Source organism: Rousettus aegyptiacus, unplaced genomic scaffold (assembly GCF_014176215.1).
Source record: "Rousettus aegyptiacus isolate mRouAeg1 unplaced genomic scaffold, mRouAeg1.p scaffold_m13_p_14, whole genome shotgun sequence".
NCBI classification, from domain to species: Eukaryota; Metazoa; Chordata; class Mammalia; order Chiroptera; family Pteropodidae; genus Rousettus; species Rousettus aegyptiacus.
In genome coordinates this window covers 45176441-45195126 of record NW_023416289.1, presented here as the reverse complement: position 1 = coordinate 45195126, position 18686 = coordinate 45176441, and the positions used below count along the sequence as shown (strand labels likewise).

Sequence of the window (18686 nt, the reverse complement as noted above, 5' to 3'; positions counted from 1 at the left end):
GTGCATCATGGTGAGAAAAATCTGGAAGCCATTGGTAGACGGTGCCCAGCTTCCCACACTGATTTCCAGACCACTGACCGCCAACACCGACAGCCATTCCTTTCAGCCACCTCCCCCCAAAGCTCCAGGCGGCGCTGTCCTGGCACAGTTCTGTCGCCAGGGGGCGCCCGTGCCCCGCCGTGAGCCGGTTCTGCATCCTTCTCGTGGTCGCACGCGGCGATTCCCTTCTGGTTCCGCGACGCACCGAGAGGATCCTGTTTATTGGGACTAGAAGCCCTAACTACGAATATTCCCCATCGGAGCGCGGCCGGAGGGCCCAGGTCAAAGGGATGCGGCCGTCGTGAGATCAGGTCGTCCTTCTTTCATTCCACAGTGTTTATTAAATGCCTCTGCACGCCAGACGAAGTTCCCACTCCCATAGCACATCCGGGTGGGGAGGGCAGACAAGGTCCCAAGTTCGGGACCCCCCAGCCTATCCTGGTGCGGGACAGCCCGCAGGCAAAATCCCCCGGCCGCCAGCTGGTTGTGACTTTGGGCAGCCGGCTTGGCCTCTCTGTGCCTCGGTTTCCTCTCCTATAAAGTGGGATGCATAGGACCAACTACAGAGTTGTCGTAAGCATTAAACAAATTAATATTTGTACAGCACTTCGAAGGGTCCTGGCATATGTTTGTTAAACCAATCGTTTAAAACGCTCATTTTACAGCTGTGGGAACTGAGGGCCAAGGTCATGGGGTGTGTGGGGCAGGGAACCCTCAGAGCTACATCCTCCCCACTCTTCGCCCACATTCCCCCTTCCTTGGGGTTGAGTCCAGGGATTCTGACTCCCAGTCGGGGTCCTTCTCCACTGCCCAGTGCTCCTTGGGGGGTAGAAGTAAACCTCACTCCCTTTTCATGGTCTAGGGCTGATGGGGAGGGGCCCGGGTGCACCCAGATTCTAGGGTAAAGCAGTAATTTGGGGAAACGAAAGCAGTGGGGATGAGGGAGACAGGGCCACCTTGGAGAGCTCACTCACCCACAGGGTGGGTCCCTTGGCCTAGGTCTTCCCATCACCTAAAGTTAAAATTTAGCAAAGCTTTGGAGTGCCCTGCAGTTGTGGGTACCGAGAGGACCCGTGGAGTCTTTTTCTCTCCTTCCTTCCTTTATAAAATCATTAAGGTATAATTTACAAACTGTAAAGTCTGCTTATTGTCAGTGTACACGCGATTCTTTCATAAATTGCCCAGTTGCACAATCATCACCAGAGTCCAGTTTTAGATCATTTTCATGACCCCCAAAATTTCCTTCTTGCCAGCTGGCAGTCAATTTCCTGTTCCACCTTCAGCCCCAGACAACCCCTGATCTCCTTTCTGTTTATATAGGTTAACTTTTTCTGGAAATGACATATAAATGGAATCATACAATCTTATTCCATCTAAAATACATTTCTACTGAAGATATGCAGATTATACAAACCAGCGATTCCGCATTGAATGACTTTTACCAAATATCCATCAGAGACCAAAAGCTTTTAGCAGCAATGTCTACAAGGTGTACATGAGATACATAACAAGGGTCCCATAAATGAATTTAACTAAAATATAACCTACAGGAAAGTGAAAATGAAAAATGATGACACCTATGACCCACCTGGGTTAATCTTTCTCTGAATGAAGCAAGACACAAGAAAATATTCAACATGACATTTATAGGTAGTATAAAAACCAGCCAAAACAGAAAATATGATACTTGGGTCTATAAGCGCAGGTGGTGAACATAAAGACGAACAAAAAAATGAATCATCTCCAACGTGTGATAGTGGCTTCCCCTTGGGGACTGGAGAACACTACCTGTAAAGTACAGACATGGATCGCCTGGCATTTCTTGATGAATTGTTTCTGGGCCTGGATGCTGGGTATGTGGTGATGGCTTTGTTGACTTTTAACTCTGTGCACATTTTCATACACTTTTGGACAGCCATGTTTCCTAAATTTTAAACAAGTAAAATTAAAAAGAAAAATCAGGTTAGTGAGAGCCCAACCTTTATAGACCTCTGTTTTCTGCACAAGAACGCAGATTCTACAGGGCATAGGCTTGTTTCACTTTTTCCTTTAGACTAGATCTGTGGGCCAAATCAGTCCTGTGAGCTAGGAATATTTAACATTTTTAAATGGTGGGAAAAAATAATCAAAAGATTTTCATGATATCTGGAAAAAAGGAGATGTTAAAAGCATGTATCATTGGAATGGAGGAGATATACATAACAACCAGCTCATGGTAAAGGGAACATGAAGTTTTGCACCGACTATAGAGTGAACAAAAAAATCATTGTTGGTAGAAAGGGTGGTGGAACATGGACCAGGAAAAAAACTCACCTGTAATAAAGAAAGTGTCCAAACTCCTATGCATATAATGACATTGTGTTCAGGTACGTTAAGCAAGAATTGATAAAACTCCAAGACTTTTTGATAATCCACTTCTAGAGTGGGATATTTATTATAAACTTCCTCAGTAAAAGCTAGAACGAGGGTCAATTTGTTAGTAAGACACTCTAAAACATTCAAGAAGCTCGACCATTCAGACATGTCCTGAACTCTTAGCCCACCTGACACCAAGGAATGCAGTATTTTGAAACATATAATTTTTTAGAGAACTGGCCATATACTAGGTTGATCATTTAGCATTTAACTGAGTTATAGAACTCTCCCCTTACAATGTGTTTTAATCCAACTAGGGGTTTGCTTTATGTAATAAATCTAGAAATATAGTCTACTGCAACCATGGACGCCCCAAAACATGTCATCAGGGAGTGAAAAACCTTGTACTTTGAGGGTTGTATTTTTTGAGACCATGGCCTTTGTTCCAGTGAACCTGAGGCTGCTTGTGCTAACTTAGGGAATTTCATCTACTTCCCAAAGAGCAGTGGGGAAAGACAGCAAAGGGAACGTGGCTAAGAGGAATACTGTGATAAACACTGTCCTCTCTTCGACAGCTGTCTGGAAATTCACGCCCTTGAAACCTGCTCTCCTCACCGATCAGAGCTACATGCTCTGCCTATGAGAAAAACTAGGAAATGCACTTAAAAATATGAAAGAATATTAACTCTGAAAAACACTAACTCTGGAAAAAGTATTAACTCTGGAAAAACAAATCTATGTACAATCTTGGTAAAGAAGATTGGAAGAATAGATGTGGCCAGGCAGTTGATGGAATCAGCCCCATGAGACCAACATGCGAGTCAGAACAAGTACACTATCTCAATATCATAAAGACTACATACTCTGACTACAACGCAGTCAAATAGTGACCAGCAACAATGGACAGAAATAGTATATGGAGCACACACAACCCAAATCTAAGTTAAACATGGCTCAAACAAGGTTTCATATTAGTGAGACCATATGTACGTTAAGTGAATTGTAACAAAGCCACTACATATTAAGCTTTATGTGGCAGAGCTCAAAGGGTATACAGAGGGATAGTCATCATTTTATAGAATTTTATTAGAAAAGTAACACTGGAAAATGACACATTTCAGTCCCAATTGAAGGATGAGCCGATGATACTGGCAGCTTTAATACCATTTACTGTGTTTCTCTCCTACTGTGTACTCATTTGTGCCCCGTGAGTGAAGAGATGGAGCCAAAGGCTTTCTCACATCTATCACAATGACAGTCTCTCTCCAGGTGTGGTCGCACATGTAACTTAAGAAATGAGTGTTTCAAGAGGTACATTAATCAAGAATTGATAATGTGAATTTTTCCCACATTTTTACTCTTATATTGTGTCTCTGCAGTGCGAGTTCTTAGCAGGACCGCAAATTTGAGACAACATCAAAGGTTTTCCAAATTCTTTAGATTCGTAGGGTTTCTTTCTGGTGTGAAAATAAACATCTGCTAAAGATGAATGAAGATTAAAAGGTTTTCAGACCTTATCTGTACAGGCTTTCTTTTTAGTGTGACTTTTCCCATTTCTGTAAGATACATGAGTTCAAGGAAGACTTTCCTCTGTAGGTTAACTTGCTGAGCCCCCTACCAATAGGTCCTCTTTACCCTTTCAGTGTTTTGGAAAATGAAGATTTTCCCACCTTCCTTTCATTCACAGGGCATCTCTCAGTCGTGATTCTTTAGATGGCTTTTAAGTCCTGAATTACTAAAGTAGGCTTTTCCACATTCCTTACACTTATAGGGTTTCTCTCCCGTGTGAATCCTTGTATGTTCGATAAGTTTTGAGGACTGGCTGAAGGCTTTCCCACATTCCTTACACGTATGGGACTTCATAATGTGCTTTATTAAATGTTTATTAAGGTGTAAGGAATAGCGGAAGGCTTTCCCACATTTCTTACATTCATAGGGTTTCTCTCCGGTGTGAATTTTCATGTGTCTCATAAGGAATGAATGATAAACATAGGACTTCTTACAATCTTGACATTTATAGGTTTTCTCTCCAATGGTAGTGCTCCCATGTGAATCAGAATTAGGGATGTTGGCAAAGGTTTTCTCACTTTGATTATTCTCGTTATCCGACTCTCCCGTAGAGAATTGCATCTGCACTGCGTGGACTGGGTTCTTTTGTAAGGTGTTTTCAGACGCCTCAGACTTGTGCATTTTTTCTTTAATGCGAGTCCTGTGTGCTCTAAGGACGCAGTCTTCAGTGGAGACTTTCCCAAATGGATCCCATTCGCGAACGTTCGCCCCCACATAAGTCATATCATGTGCACAAAGTGCACGGTTCTGATCGTCGGTCCACGTGTTTGATTTCAGTTCTGTTGGAGTTCTCGCACTTGGAACCAACAGGCGGCTCTGCCCCAACTCTCTATCATATGTGCTGTTTTTATAGCCTTTTTGGTTACTTGTTAAGATACAATTGTTTTTCAAAAGATTTTCGGGGACATATTTTCTCGTGGAATTAAGAGTACCTTTATCTTTCTCCGCATCGGTTTTCAGTCCCTTTGGGAATATAACCCGTGCAGGCACAGACTCTGAGCTTGGCTTCAGTTTTTCTCTCATTTCACGATATTCACAGACTAGAGACTTTTTCTCTTGGACAACTGCACCTTGCTTCAATTTTTGCCCCCTCTGCTGGCGAGGCTCCTCTGTTTTGTGGCATTCCGAGTCTTCTAACATGGAGTGTTGGGAATTGTTGCTCACGAGACACACTCTGTTGGCTTTATGAAGTGTCTTTTCAGCAAGAACGTCCCGTGGAGGCAGTGAGTCTTTGTTTTCTTGTTGAATTACCCCATCTGAAATAAAGTGGCACAAAAGTTGTTTGTCTAAAGTAAAGGTGGGCTGGAGAAGATAAAAGAAGTAAACGTCCATCTGGGTTTCTTTTTAAATGGTCATTTGACAGATGGGAGGCGAACGTGGAAGGGAAGAAAGCACGAGTAAGCAAGTAGAGAGAGGTTAGGGGCCTGGACGGTGTCAGGAGTGTGACTGAGGTTAAGACAGTAGTTCAATATGGAAGGCAAGTTGCTAAGAAACGGTTCTGTCAAGATCGAGGGTGTGATCAGGAAAGTCAAAGGGGAGAAAATTGGATGAAGAGTTTATTAAAGACTAAAGTTGTTTCCCTCTCGAAATCCACACGTTGAAGACCCTGCCCCCAGTGTGATGCTATTTGCAGGTGGGACTTTCCAGAGGCACTTAGTGTTAGAAGAGGTCACAAGAGGACAGCCCCCAAGATGGGATTGGTGTCCTTATAAGAGAAATAGAACAGAGCTCTAGTTTTCTGCAAACTAGAAAGTAGTTTTCACCAGGAACCAGATCTGCCAGCACCGTGATCTCGGGACTTCCCAGTCCCTAGAATGTGAGAAATAAGTGTCTAAGCCCCTGGGCTGTGGTAGTCTGTCACATCAGCCTGAACGGACTAGGACAGAGTCTACGCGTAATTTTAAAGTTGAAAGAGGATAGGTCTTTCTCTGAGAGGGGGAAACAAGAAGATATGAAAATATGGAGAAAGGTAAACAAAACAAAACAAAACTCTAGGTACCCGACAAAGCGCACACCTTGGCAAGCATCAGCTTTCCTCACAGATGCAACGAATTATTATTTTTTTTAAATCGAGGTGAAAGTCACACAACATAAAATTAGTCATTTTCGATCGCACTATGCAGTGGTGTTAAGGACATTCGCCACGTGGTATGACCATCTCCACAGAGTTCCACATTTGCAGCACCCCAAAAGGAAACTTTGCATTCATGGGGCGGCCACTCCCTGCCTTCCCCTCCCTCCTGCCCACAGCCACTAACCTTCCTGTCTCCACAGGTGTGTCCATCTGGGACATTTCATACAGATGGAACCACATAACACATGCCTTCTTGTGTCTGGCTTCTTTCACTTAACATAGCGCCTTCGAAGTTTGTTCACATCGTCACATGTATCAGAGTGTCATTCCTTTTTATGGTTAAATAATATGCCACGGTCTGAATCTACCACATTCTGTTCTGCTACTCATCTGTTGACGGACATGTTTTTCCCCCTCCTCTGGCTACTGTGAATAGTGCCACTGTGAACACATGAGCATCTGTGTCTGCACACCCATTTTCAGTTCCTCAGGGTATGCAGCAATGAGCGGGGTCGCTGGGTCATACAGTAGTTTAACTTCAATATTGAATATTTTGAGAAGGCACCGCACTGTTTTCCACAGTTCATGAAATGGATTCTTACTTAACATTTCCACATCATTTGTAAAATCCTTCAGTGCTGGCTGGAAATTTAGTATTACAGAATAGGGGCTATGAGCAAATTCCGCATGAAGAATCAAGGATTTGCTTTTCTGCTAAGGCCAGTGGGGAATGTGCTGGCTGGAAAATGACTGCTTGGCTATGTCCATGGGAACATGGGCTGTCACCCATAGGAACATAACATTCTAACAATAAGCTTTCTGCTTCTGTACCCCCGCTCGCGCACCTGACCTGTGGGTTGACAGGTAGTAAATAGAAGAAAAATAGACCTTTGTGTTCAGACAGAATGAAGAATGGCGTTTGGGGCTTAAAAACCCTGTACCTCTACATTTCATTTGGGGTCTGCGTACCACTGGAAGACCCAGCTGGCTGAATAAAGAGTGTGTTTCCTATAACTCACTGAGTTCTGGTGGTCCATGTGCCTTTCGGGGGCTGGTGGCTACAACGTTTGGAGGCCCCAGTGAGATCTCAGGGAGTGGCCCTGGGATCTAAGACCAGGTTGGCCTCAGAAGCAGTTGCTGTCTCTGTTACGGATTCAAAGGGGTGGCAAACCTGAGACGTTCCAGGGCCCTTGAATGTGTGACGGGGTTAATGCAATTGTCAAGGACACAACTTTCAGGACACACTCTTTGTTCCCGGTCCCAATGGGAATCTGGAATCTCCGAGGCCTCGGCGTCTGGATAAAACGTACCTTTCTCGTTCTGTTGACCAGTCTTTGGGGGTCTGTGGAGAGACTGGACGCAGTCATATCTCCCGGACCATGGCCAGGCCGCGGGACGCCGCCTCCTGTGCCCTGTTGTCGGGTTCTGTTTATTGTCTCTGGTCCTGTCTAGGTTGTGGGTGGTGGACTTCTCTGGATCCACCTGCACCTCAGTAATTGTTCTCGTCTAAGTGTCTGTTTTGTGTTTTGTGTTTTCTGTGCAAGCGATGGGGGAAAGCCCAAGTTCACAGAAGACACCCTTGGGGTGTCTCCTGCGACATTTCAAAGAAGGGTTTGTAGAGGGAGCTGACTATGGCATAACATTTTCTCCAGGCAGACTAAGAACATTGTGTAAAGTTGAGTGGCCATCTTTTGATGTAAACTGGTCTCCGGAGGGTTCTTTTGACAGGGATTTAGTGAGCAATGTTCGGAAGATTGTAACAGGAGACCCAGGACATTCTGATTAGTTTCCCTACATCGATCAATGGTTAAACCTTGTTCGGAACCCCCACCTCCTTGGCTCCGCCGGTGTGCCCTTTCTCTAGGGGTGCAAGTTTTAGTTGTGGGCACCCTGAAAGATACAGCAACTGAATCTCCAAGACAGCCCAGTCCCTCAGTCCTCCAATCTCCACTGGAGGACAGTGACCTTCCCCCACCCTATAATCCAGGACAACAGAGCCCCAATAGCACTGACTCACCTCCTCAGACGTGAGCAGGTAACCCCTATGGGCCTCCTGCTCCCACTCTGGGCGGGGCACCAGCCGATACCGCCACCCCGGCCATCCTCCCCTTGCGAGAAGCACCACCCCAGGGGCATCACACAGACAGGCCCTTTATGATTTATGTGCCTTTCTTGACTAGTGCCCTGTACAACTGGAAGGCACAGAATACACCTTTCTCTGAGAAACCCCAGGCATTGATGGGACTCTTAAAAAGTGTCTTTCAGACTCGCTGCCCCACCTGGCACGATTGCCAACAGCTTGTAATTACCCCCTTGACCTCAGAAGAATGTGGACACATTCAGATTGAAACACAAAAGATAGCTGTGGGAGGGAGGAGAGTTGAGGAAGCAGGGGAACAGATTGAGGAGGAATTTCCCTCCACCCGCCCAGACTGGCGACACAATTCTCAGGCAGGGAGAATGGCATTAGATCGGTACCACCAGATTCTAATTGGGAGAATTAGGATGGCTGCTTGTCAGCCAACTAATCTTTCTAAGGTAACTGAAGTTATACAGTGAGGGACCTCAGGAATCCCCTGGAGTGTTTCTTGAACAAGGCGTACCGGGTATACACCCCCATTGATCCTGAGGCCCGAGAACCAGCAGGCAATTAATATAGCCTTTGCTACTCAGGCAGCCCCTGATATCCGGTGTAAATTGCAAAAATTAGAAGGTTTCGCAGGGATGAACCTGTCCCAACTTGCTGAGATAGCCCAGAAGGTGTTCAACACCAGGGAGGCACCTGATAACCCTAAATGTATGGCTAAAATCCAAAGCTACTGTCATCAACCCAGCCAATCTGTTGCCAGACCCAGACCCCGAGACCCTCGTTCATGACTGCACAGATTTCACTGACGCTGTGTGTTCCTCGCGGGCAGACCTCAAAGACTCCCCTCTGCCTGAGGCCCATGAAGTTCTGTTCATGGATGGGAGCAGCTTCATGCAGGAAGGAAGGAGGTATGCTGGGGCAGGGGTCATAACTCTAACTGGCACCATCTGGTCACAAGCTCTTCCCCATAGGTCTTCTGCTCGAAAGGCAAAACTCATCGCCCTCACTGAGGCACTAAGATGGGGAAAGGATAAGGCAGTCACAATATACACTGACAGCCAATACGCCTTTGCCACTGCACATGTACACGGAGCCATCTTCAAGGAAAGAGGGCTTCTGACTTCAACTGGGAAGGATGTTAAGAACAAGGAAATCTTAGCCTTACTTGAAGCCATGTGGATGCCTAAGGCTCTGGCTATTGTTCTTTGTAAAGGGCTTCAAAAAGGGAATAGTCCTGAGGCTGAGGGAAACCGAGGAGCCAATGCAGAGGCAAGAACAGCGGCCACAAGGCCAGTGGGGCCCCCACTGCATCTACTGACTGTTGTCCCTTACCCAGAACTGCCTCCATCTCCAACCTATACAGCGGAAGAAGACATATATTTTCAAGACAAGGGAGCCACTAAGAACCAATAGGGGTGGTGGACGACCCCTGATAGAAAACTCGGACTGTCATGGGCCCTTGGAAGGACTCTCCTCTACCAGCTACACCAGACCACGCACTTAGGGTGGACAAAGATGCTCCAAGCTTTAGACCCCTACTTTCACTTGTTAGAAAGGAGAAGAACTACAGAGGAGATTGCCTCACGATGCCCGGCTTGTGCCCACGTTAATCCAAAGAAGGGGAAGATAGAAGAACCTAGGCATAGGGATGAAGAACTTATCTGGGGGACCACTGGGAAGTCAATTTCACTGAGGTAACCCTGACTGTGGGGGGCTACAAATATTTACTTGTTTTTATAGACACGTTTTCAGGATGGGTAGAGGCCTTTCCTACCAGGAAAGAGACTGCCTCAGTAGTTACTAAGAAACTACTACAAGAAATCCTCCCTTGATTTGGTCTCCCCAGAACTTTAGGGTGGGATGATGGGCCAGCCTTTGTAGCAAAGGTATCACAGCAATTGGCTAGCTAACTAAATTTCCAATGGAAACTCCACTGCGCCTACCGGTCCCAAAGTTTGGGCCAAGTAGAGTGAATGAATCAGATCCTAAAAGAGACATTAGTCAAGTTAGGATTAGAAACTGGCAGGACCTGGGTAGAACTTCTCCCCTTAGCTCTTCTCTGAGCCAGATGTACTCTGTATATTAATAGATTCACCTCATTTGAAATTTTCTTTGGAAAACTCCCACCTTTAATACTTAGAATAGAAGATGAGAAAAAGGCAGAACTGCATAACCTTGTCTTACTTAAGTCTTTACAGGCCCTTCAAAGTGTACAGAAGGAGATTTGGCCCTGGGTTTGTGCTGCCCACTCAGCCTCGGGGGATGGACTTCCCCATCAGTTTCAGTCTGGGGACTCTGTGTGGATCCAGAACTTCATTTCCAAGGGACTAGAACCCAAATGGAAAGGACCCTTCACTGTCTACCTGATGACGCTCACTGCAGTTAAAGTAGATGGCATCCTATCCTGGATTCATCACCCCCACGTAAGGGCAGCACGAGAGTGGACAGCTCAGGAAGACGGGCCCTTAAGACTAAGACTCAAGCGTACATAAGTCTAACCCTCTGTTTCTTCCTTTTTTCCTCTTTAGCCCAGGCATTTGACCAGCCACAGCCAGAACCAGAAGGAATATTAATAACTTTGCTGAGGACATTACACAAGGTCTTAAATAAGATCACCCCAGACATAGGACAAGATTGCTGGTTGTGTCTAAACCCAAAACCCCCTTCTTATGTCGGATTAGGAACTCTCCTAAATTTAACTGAGCTCAGCAGGCTAGAACTTCAGTTGATTCACTAGCAAAAGTAGTCCTTCAGAATAGAAGAGGTTTAAATTTATTATTTTTAGAACAAGATGGATTATGTATGGCTCTAGGTGAAACCTGTTGCTTCTATGCCAATAACTCTGGAGTAATTAGAGAAAGTTTAGTACTAGTACAGAGAAATTTAGATGCCTGGGAAAAACAGAGACTAGAATCAAATAACTAGTTTCATAGGATGTTCATTTGGTCGCCATGGCTAACAACCCTTCTATCTGCTGTAGCTAATCTTTAATCCTCCTCCTCCTCTTGTTAACTTTTGGCCCATGTTTCCTCAATTTCTTGTTGGCATATATAAGGAGGAGAATTAATTCTATTAGACTTTAGTATTACAGAATAGGGGCTATGAGCAAATTCCGCATGAAGAATCAAGGATTTGCTTTTCTGCTAAGGCCAGTGGGGCATGTGCTGGCTGGAAAATGACTGCTTGGCTATGTCCATGGGTACATAGGCTGTCACCAATAGGAACATAACATTCTAACAATAAGCTTTCTGCTTCTGTACCCCCGCTCGCGCACCTGACCTGTGGGTCGACAGGTAGTAAATAGAAGAAAAATAGACCTTTGTGTTTAGACAGAATGAAGAATGGGATTTTGGGCTTAAAAACCCTGGACCTCTACATTTCAGGGCTTAATTTAGGGTTTGCGTACCCCTGGAAGACCCAGCTGGCTGAATAAAGAGTGTGTTTCCTATAACTCACTGAGTTCTGGTGGTCCGTGTGTATTTCGGGGGCTGGCGGCTACAACACTTCCTCGTAAGGACTCGGGTGTGCCTGGCATTCTGACACACAAGTGCCTAGGGAAACCCCTGTGCTGTTCCCAGACCTGTTTCTTGCTCAGAATGCAGAGCAGGTGGGGCCGGCCTAGCTGACATCCTGGTCCCTGGGGAATGGGAGTGGGCGTGATGTAAGGAAATAGTACCAGGAATTTTCATGAAACGGGGTGCACGCTTTGGTCTGCAGTGGTTCCGAAGCTGAGGAAGTGAACTGCTCACAAATGTCCCGAACTTCCACTTTTCTCACTAATGCACTAACTCTATGCTCTACACTCACCCACTTGAGGACCCCCAAAAGCTATTAACCATGACAGGAATACAAATGTAATGCAACAGACAGATTTCTGTGTCACGGGAGAAACCCCACGCCTCCTACGGAAGCAGTCATAATTCTGGGGCCTAACGAGCTGGGTCCCATTGTCACCTTCGTCCCATCCCATGGTGGATGGAGCGCTGGAAGGGGCACTTACCTATGGAGATCAGGTGCCTGTAGTTCTCCAGCATCACCTCTTTGTAGAGATTCCTCTGCTCGGGGCCCAGCAAGGCCCACTCCTCCTTGGTGAAGTTCAGTGCTACATCCTTGAAGGTCACTGGGTCCTAAAAGCACACATCCATTTTGGCTCAGTGCAAATTCTCAGAAGTTGAATTGTGTTCCCTCCCAAAGATATGCTGAAATCCTAATCCCCTGGACCTTGAATGTGACCTGATTTGCAAATAGGACCACTGCAGATAGGAAGGAGTTAAGATGAGGTCACAGCACAGTAGGGTGGGCCCTAGCCCAATGACTGGTGTCTTCCTGAGAAGAGGAAATCCAGACAGACAGAGGGACCAAGGTCACAGGACAATGACAGTGGAGACTGGGGTGACATCAACGAGCCTAGGAGAGGTCACTGCAAGTTGTCAATAAAACTGTCCCACATTAATTTGAAGGCAAATGAGGCTTGATTTACCAACATTTCATACGTTTTCATCCATTTTTTCAGGACTTGTATTCGTGGGATTACAAAAACACCTGGCCAAAAAGTCATGACATATACATATAATTATTTATTGAAACTGATTTATAACAGCAAAAGACTGGAAACCGCCCCAAATATTCAATTACAGGGACTGCTTAAAATCTATGCTGCATCCACAAAACAGAGAACTACAGAGCCGTGGATGATGGATGAGAATGAGCGAGATCCTTCTGTCAGATGCAAAGTGGTAATCACGTGGTCTCCGGTTACGTTCTGTATTTCAAATGGAAAGAACGATAAAAGGGCCAAGCACGTGTCCTGTAAACTACAGACTTATGAGCAAGAAACAGTAAAGGGGAAGGAATAGAAGTCAGATTTGTCAAAGTACAACCTCGTTATATAGATTTTAATTGGGAACCATATTCTCTTCACATATTGAAAAATAAAAACAATTCTAAAATGGAGAAATTAAAATGAATGAAGCATGTATCAAGCTGGCAGGTTAATTGCTGGGAGTAAAAAGTTCATTCAAGGCACTCTACAACCTTAGGGCGTAAGATTTTATGGTACAAAAAGAAAGGGCACCAGACCTGTCACCAGGTAGTTTTACTGCTAAAAGTAATGTTGTCACTGCTTCTTACAAATATTTTATAAGTACTGCAGATCAGGCAGGGGGCTTATGTTAATGTTAGGAAGCAAGATTTTTTAGTCCAAGAAGAAAGATTCAAATATAAAATTAAAAACGTTCTAAAAATGCCAGCTTTATGATAGAATATAAGCACGAGCATGTGACCAGTCTATACAAAGAAAAGGGTTAGAATTAATATGCAGGAAACAAAGAGAAATGGCTGAGGCAGGAACCGGAAGTATGACTGGGGGCTGGAAGTAGCCTGTGGTTCCAGAAGGCAGACAAATCGTCCCACACTCTGCTAAGAGGAGGTAGAGCCAGCTGCACAAGTCGTGCAACAGCTTAATTTAGAATATTCTCAACCATGAAATTGCGAGATTCATGAAAACACACTGGATACTATAAATCCATGAGCTCAACAAGATACCAAAAAGGAAAAGTCAAATGGAATAAAGGAGCACTTCTCACCTCTGGAGGAAGGCTCCGTCCTTATTCTGAAACTTGGTTAATAGAGAGGCAGCATTAAGTCTTCTCTCTGTCTTTCTAGTAGAAGTGTTACTTGGGAGTAACTGAATAACAGGAAACTTTTACAGAATTCCAGCTAAACACTTAGAGGAAATGACTGCATTGAAAAGCCACCGTTTTGCAACCCAAATGAAATAACTGATTCAAGAAACAAACATTAATGGTGCCAAGACACAGAAGTGTCTCATATAATGGCAAGAACCCATGTATTTATACCAATGTCTTGTGTTATGAAGGACACATCGCCTGAGGGGCACCACTACAAAAACGTCCACTCTAACTTCATTGCACCTTTAGTCTGGCTTTCCACCATGCACGGAGTAGTTACACAGCTGGGGTCTTCCACTGCATTAACCTAGTGCCTTCGACAGGTCAAGGTCATGAGCAAAAAGGAGGCAAGTTCCAGTTACACTATGAGACCCGAAAGAGAAAAATCATCTATGCAGTGTGTTTGAACCCTGCTGAAAAGAAATCTGTGTTTGAACCCTGCTGAAAAGAAATCTAACTCTAAAATGTATTTTTGGTAGAAACAGGAAATTTGAACTCTGACCAGGCAGGTTATAATTTTTCCCCCCCTAAGTCACACAAGTGGCTGATTTCCTTAATCTGAGAACCTACATGTTTATTATATTATTTAAAAATTTGACTTGTAAATTAGTTTTATGGACTCTTGTCTTTATGAATTTTTTTCATAGTCACATAGTAAGTAAATGTGGATTAAAACTTAATTTCATTATACTTAATCTGCCATGTAATCTGACACCAATCCCTTCTTTAAAAAGCTCGGTGATATAAATAGCTTTTCTAACGTTGCTGCTAAATTATGGAAAGCATCAAGCACACACTGTAATAGCGAAAAATTCTCCAGTAAATTAATCACTAGGGCAAGACAGGGAGTAGTGATATCTTCAAGCGCCAGCTCCCAAGAAAGAAAAAAAAGCAAACAACATCACTGCCAGGGTGCAGATTACAGAACTGGCTACCAGGCCCTGTTTGCTATAAGATTTAAGGGTCCCCCAGAACTAACATTTTTGCACCAGACAATAACAGCCAATTTCTGCTTCTATAATCTGCTTCATGTATAACTAGGGTGTATATCTAGGAGATGTCCTGTGCAAAGATATACTAATGGCTAACTTCTGCTTCTGTAAACCTGCTCGCTTGTTTGATGTGGTTTTAGGCTTTACAAGCTACCTCCTCTGAAAGCTCGAGGCTGATTCTCTAGTGGGGAGGATCAGTTGCCGGCCGGCTAATAAAGGCGCATAATTAATCTCGATTGGCTCTGGGGCCCTCAGATTTGAACACGCCACAACAACAGGACATAGTGAGAATAAATGCAAGCAAGGCCTGGTCCACCATTCATTCAGCTTCCATGCGCTGTCCGCCTCCCAGCATCTCCCTACCTCCTTTATTTTCCTCCTAATGCATGACTGTAGACAAAACTCCAGATATCCTGGCATTTCGTTCTAATACCGTCATCATATATTCCTAAAGCATGAAGCATGTTTTAAAATGTGATCGCGACATTACTGCACAGAGAAATGCTAGCAATCTGTTTTTATAGAATCAAATATCTGGCTAGTTTCTAAAACACGACCCACATATGTTTTTGGTCACTTAAATCTTTTAAAATCTATGACAATAACTCCTTGTGTTCGCTGCGGAAGAGTGTAAAAGAAGCTCATTTTCATGAAATAAAGGGAAAATAAGGAGCCCTGGAAAGATAATGCAAGGAACTATAAAAATGGTAGCTGCCAGGAGTTGAGAGCAGGGTAAACTGAGGCAGGACGGAGAAAGCATTTCGAGGTTTTCCCTAATCATTTAGATTGTTTAAACACCTCGATCTATTGCATATTGAAAAAATAATTACAGAAAATACAGTTTACAATTAAATAATGAATTGACAACTAAATCGACGAGTTTGACTTTTTACTTTGAAGTCATATTTTCCAGCTGTTACAGAGAAAACCACAGGCCCCACATGGCGTCACTTGTGTTTAAAGCGCATAATACCAAACCTAGACTTCATAGCTGATCTAACTGCGGTTTAACCTCTCTCAGAAAGGTGATCTTTATCAACCAGTCTTGAAATTTTCTGACCAAGCACCAGGGAGGTAATCTGGGGGTAGGCTCAGCCTTCTTCCATAGAGAGGCGATCTGCAGGATAAAACTCCTTCCCATTTTCTTTCCCCAAGAGAAGATCCCGCCCCCAAATAATCTGTTCTTTCCTTATGTCGGCAGCTCCCTTGTCCCATTCTGCTTCTTACATAAACCTCCCATTTTGTACTACCCCTTGCCAGATGGTGTGCTGAATCATTTAATTGAAGACGATCAGAACTTTATAGGTATTTGGTTGAATTTTAACACAGCTAAAATCGGAACTCCTTCTGTTAGAGTTCATTTCAAAGTTCTCTTGGCGCGACCAACCTGTGTTTCTTCTAGTCAGAACGGCATGCCCTCACCTCACAAATACCTACCTATTCCATTTTTTAGGGAAATATGCAACCGTACTAGTGAGGTGTTAAAACATTCAAAACATTTATGTTGTTTCCCACAATCCCCCTGGATTTTCTACTCCAGAGTTCTCATTAACTTAGCTTTTACAAAACAAAAAGGAACATGACACATAATTAGTTATTCAGTGTAAAACTAGGGATTATAGGCAGCCCTCACATTGTGAAATGATGTATGTGTAAGGCTATTCTGCTGTCCGTCAGGTGGAGATATCAGACTGCAAAGTCAAAAAAACTTTTTTTTTTTTTTTACTTTTTCTTATTGAGAAAACTTGTTCTCCAGAAATCACAGCTTACCTAAAACTTGGCTGTTTGACATTAGATGGGTAAGAAAAAACTTCCCATTCTTGCCTGGGGCATCTAAGTCGCGCTGACCAAGGAGCCTCAGTCTGCAATTTGCACGTTTGAGAGAAGGGGCTGAGAACGCAGGTTCCACAGCTATGGAGTTGGTGGTTTCCAAGGAAACAGCCAGGTACGAGGACGAGCCCTGGGCACACAGCTCAGCCCGAGCCCATCTAAGCACGGGCTTCATTTAAATTTACCCTTTCGCTCAATCCTACGATGACCGCCGCCCTCCCTCGACCTGGCCGGGCCTCCAGCGCGGACCTGACGACCAAAGTGCCACTTGCTCAGACCCAGGGTTTTGCTCCTGACAACCCCGCTGCCTCTCTCTTCACCTTGGCCTTTAGTAAACACCCTTTACGGGGGTCTCAGTTCACGAAAAGGAAGAACGTGTCGGACCCAACTCGATCCGCAAAGCCCTTTCTCTAGAAGAACCCAACGGGCCTTGCTGGCCGTCTGGAACATTCCACCTCTCCTTCATCACAGCACTTTCGAGGGTTCCGGTAACAGCCCCGCCGCCGCCCCAGTCGCACGCGGACCCTCCTCACCCTCCTCGCCCTCCCCCAGGTCGGGATCGATTTGCAGAGTTGCAGGGGGCGAGATGAAGGGCTCATTTAGGGCGCCCCGCGCGGGAGGCGGACCCCCCTCCCCGCCCCGGCGGAGTATGGGCTTTTGCAGAAAGCTGCTCTCGGCGCCTCGGAACCGACCCGGCGGCCCGCGGCGTGGACCCGTGCGGTGTGGACCCAGGCGCGCTTACCATTTCACCAGCACCGGCTTCCGGACGCGTCTGCCGCTGGCCCCACCGAAGGGCTCCTTCCAGATTCTGAGGAAGTCAGGCCCGAGCAGCTTCCTAGGCCGGTAGAAAGTCATTCACTTCCCCTAAGGGCCGCCAACCAATCAAAGTACACTCCCCTCCTATGGCAGGAGCCTGAGGAAGCCTAAGACGCGTATCAATGGAAAAGACCCACAATCCCAAGGAGCTCAGCCTTTGGATGTGAATCCGCGGAGCCGGTGCAGGCAAGGATGCGCGCTACTTCCTGCTTACTGCCTCGGTGTCCCCTCTCCCGGGCCCAGGATCCGGCGACACCAGCACTGGCTTCTGGGTGTGATTGCGACTGGCGCAGCCCAAGAGCTCATGCCAGAGACTAGAGTGTTAGTGTTGCAGGGCTGTAGACGGGAAGGAAGGAACCGTATTAATAAGAATAATCAAATAAACCCATGAAGACACCCCCGCCCCAGGATCCAGGACAGAGATGGGATTCTGTACCTGCTCCAGACCCCTCCTCCAAACGGACGTGTTAACGGGAGGGGAAGAGGGGTGGGGGGAGGGGAGTGGGCTGAACCCTAGCCCTCCCGCAGGACCCAGCCTCCAGGAGCCCTGAGCCTGATCCCACCCACAGCGTATCTGCATTTCCTGCAGAACTCTCCCCAGACACCCCTGATCTTTAGCGGCGCGGGACTTTCCCACATCGTTCCTGCCTCCCAGCCATAGACCCTCGCTGTCACCACAGCTGGCCGCAGGTTCCCAGGCTTGGCACCTGGCCGGGAGGAACACTGGAATAGTCCTCACAGGCTTTCCGTGTTTGGTCTTAAAGGCCTTCTCTCCACAGGTTTTATTTGGCAAGCCCCAGCGGAGCCATTTAGCCGGCGGGCTGCTCAGGCTTGATCAAGGACAATAGATGAGGTGACATCCCCACAAGCCTTTTTTCACTCCTCCGATATCAAAACAATTCTACTTTTGAAAACAATTTCATTTTTGTCCTAAACACGTGGATCTGAAATCATATCGAAGCAATGAATAATCGTATTTATGAAATGTGCCTTCATTTCTAGTAGTGCAATTCTACCCTAAAGCTTACGCTGTATAATGTTAATATAGACCTTGCTTTTTTTTTTTTTATTTTTTGGTGAGGTGTGGGTTTTTGTAAGTTTATTTGAGCTAAACTGATGACATATGGGGCACCATCTCACCTGGTGACTGGAAGGCTGTACAAAATGGAAGGCTTTTACAGGCAGAAAGAGGGTGAGATTAAGTTAAAAGCTTTTTGTTTTAGAGCAGTTTT

The 18686-nt window shown here is 45.4% G+C and overlaps 1 protein-coding gene across 1 annotated transcript; it reads right to left on the bottom strand.

Annotated features, from left to right (window-relative positions):
• Positions 1-1969: 1969 nt before the first annotated feature.
• ZNF114 (zinc finger protein 114) lies at positions 1970-17994 on the bottom strand. The gene is made up of 4 exons (XM_036231760.1): positions 17891-17994; positions 17381-17790; positions 12127-12253; positions 1970-5219 (listed from the first exon to the last, which is right to left on the bottom strand). The coding sequence occupies exons 2-4, from the start codon at positions 17381-17383 to the stop codon at positions 4090-4092; spliced, it is 1260 nt and encodes a 419-aa protein (XP_036087653.1). The 5' UTR covers positions 17384-17790; positions 17891-17994; the 3' UTR covers positions 1970-4089.
• Between the last annotated feature and the right edge of the window lie 692 nt (positions 17995-18686).

Coding starts and splice junctions, on each gene's coding strand:
- ZNF114 (XM_036231760.1), bottom strand. Junction 5,220..12,126: donor CAGGCACCTGATCTCCATAG/GTAAGTGCCCCT, acceptor ACTTTATTTCAG/ATGGGGTAATTCAACAAGAA.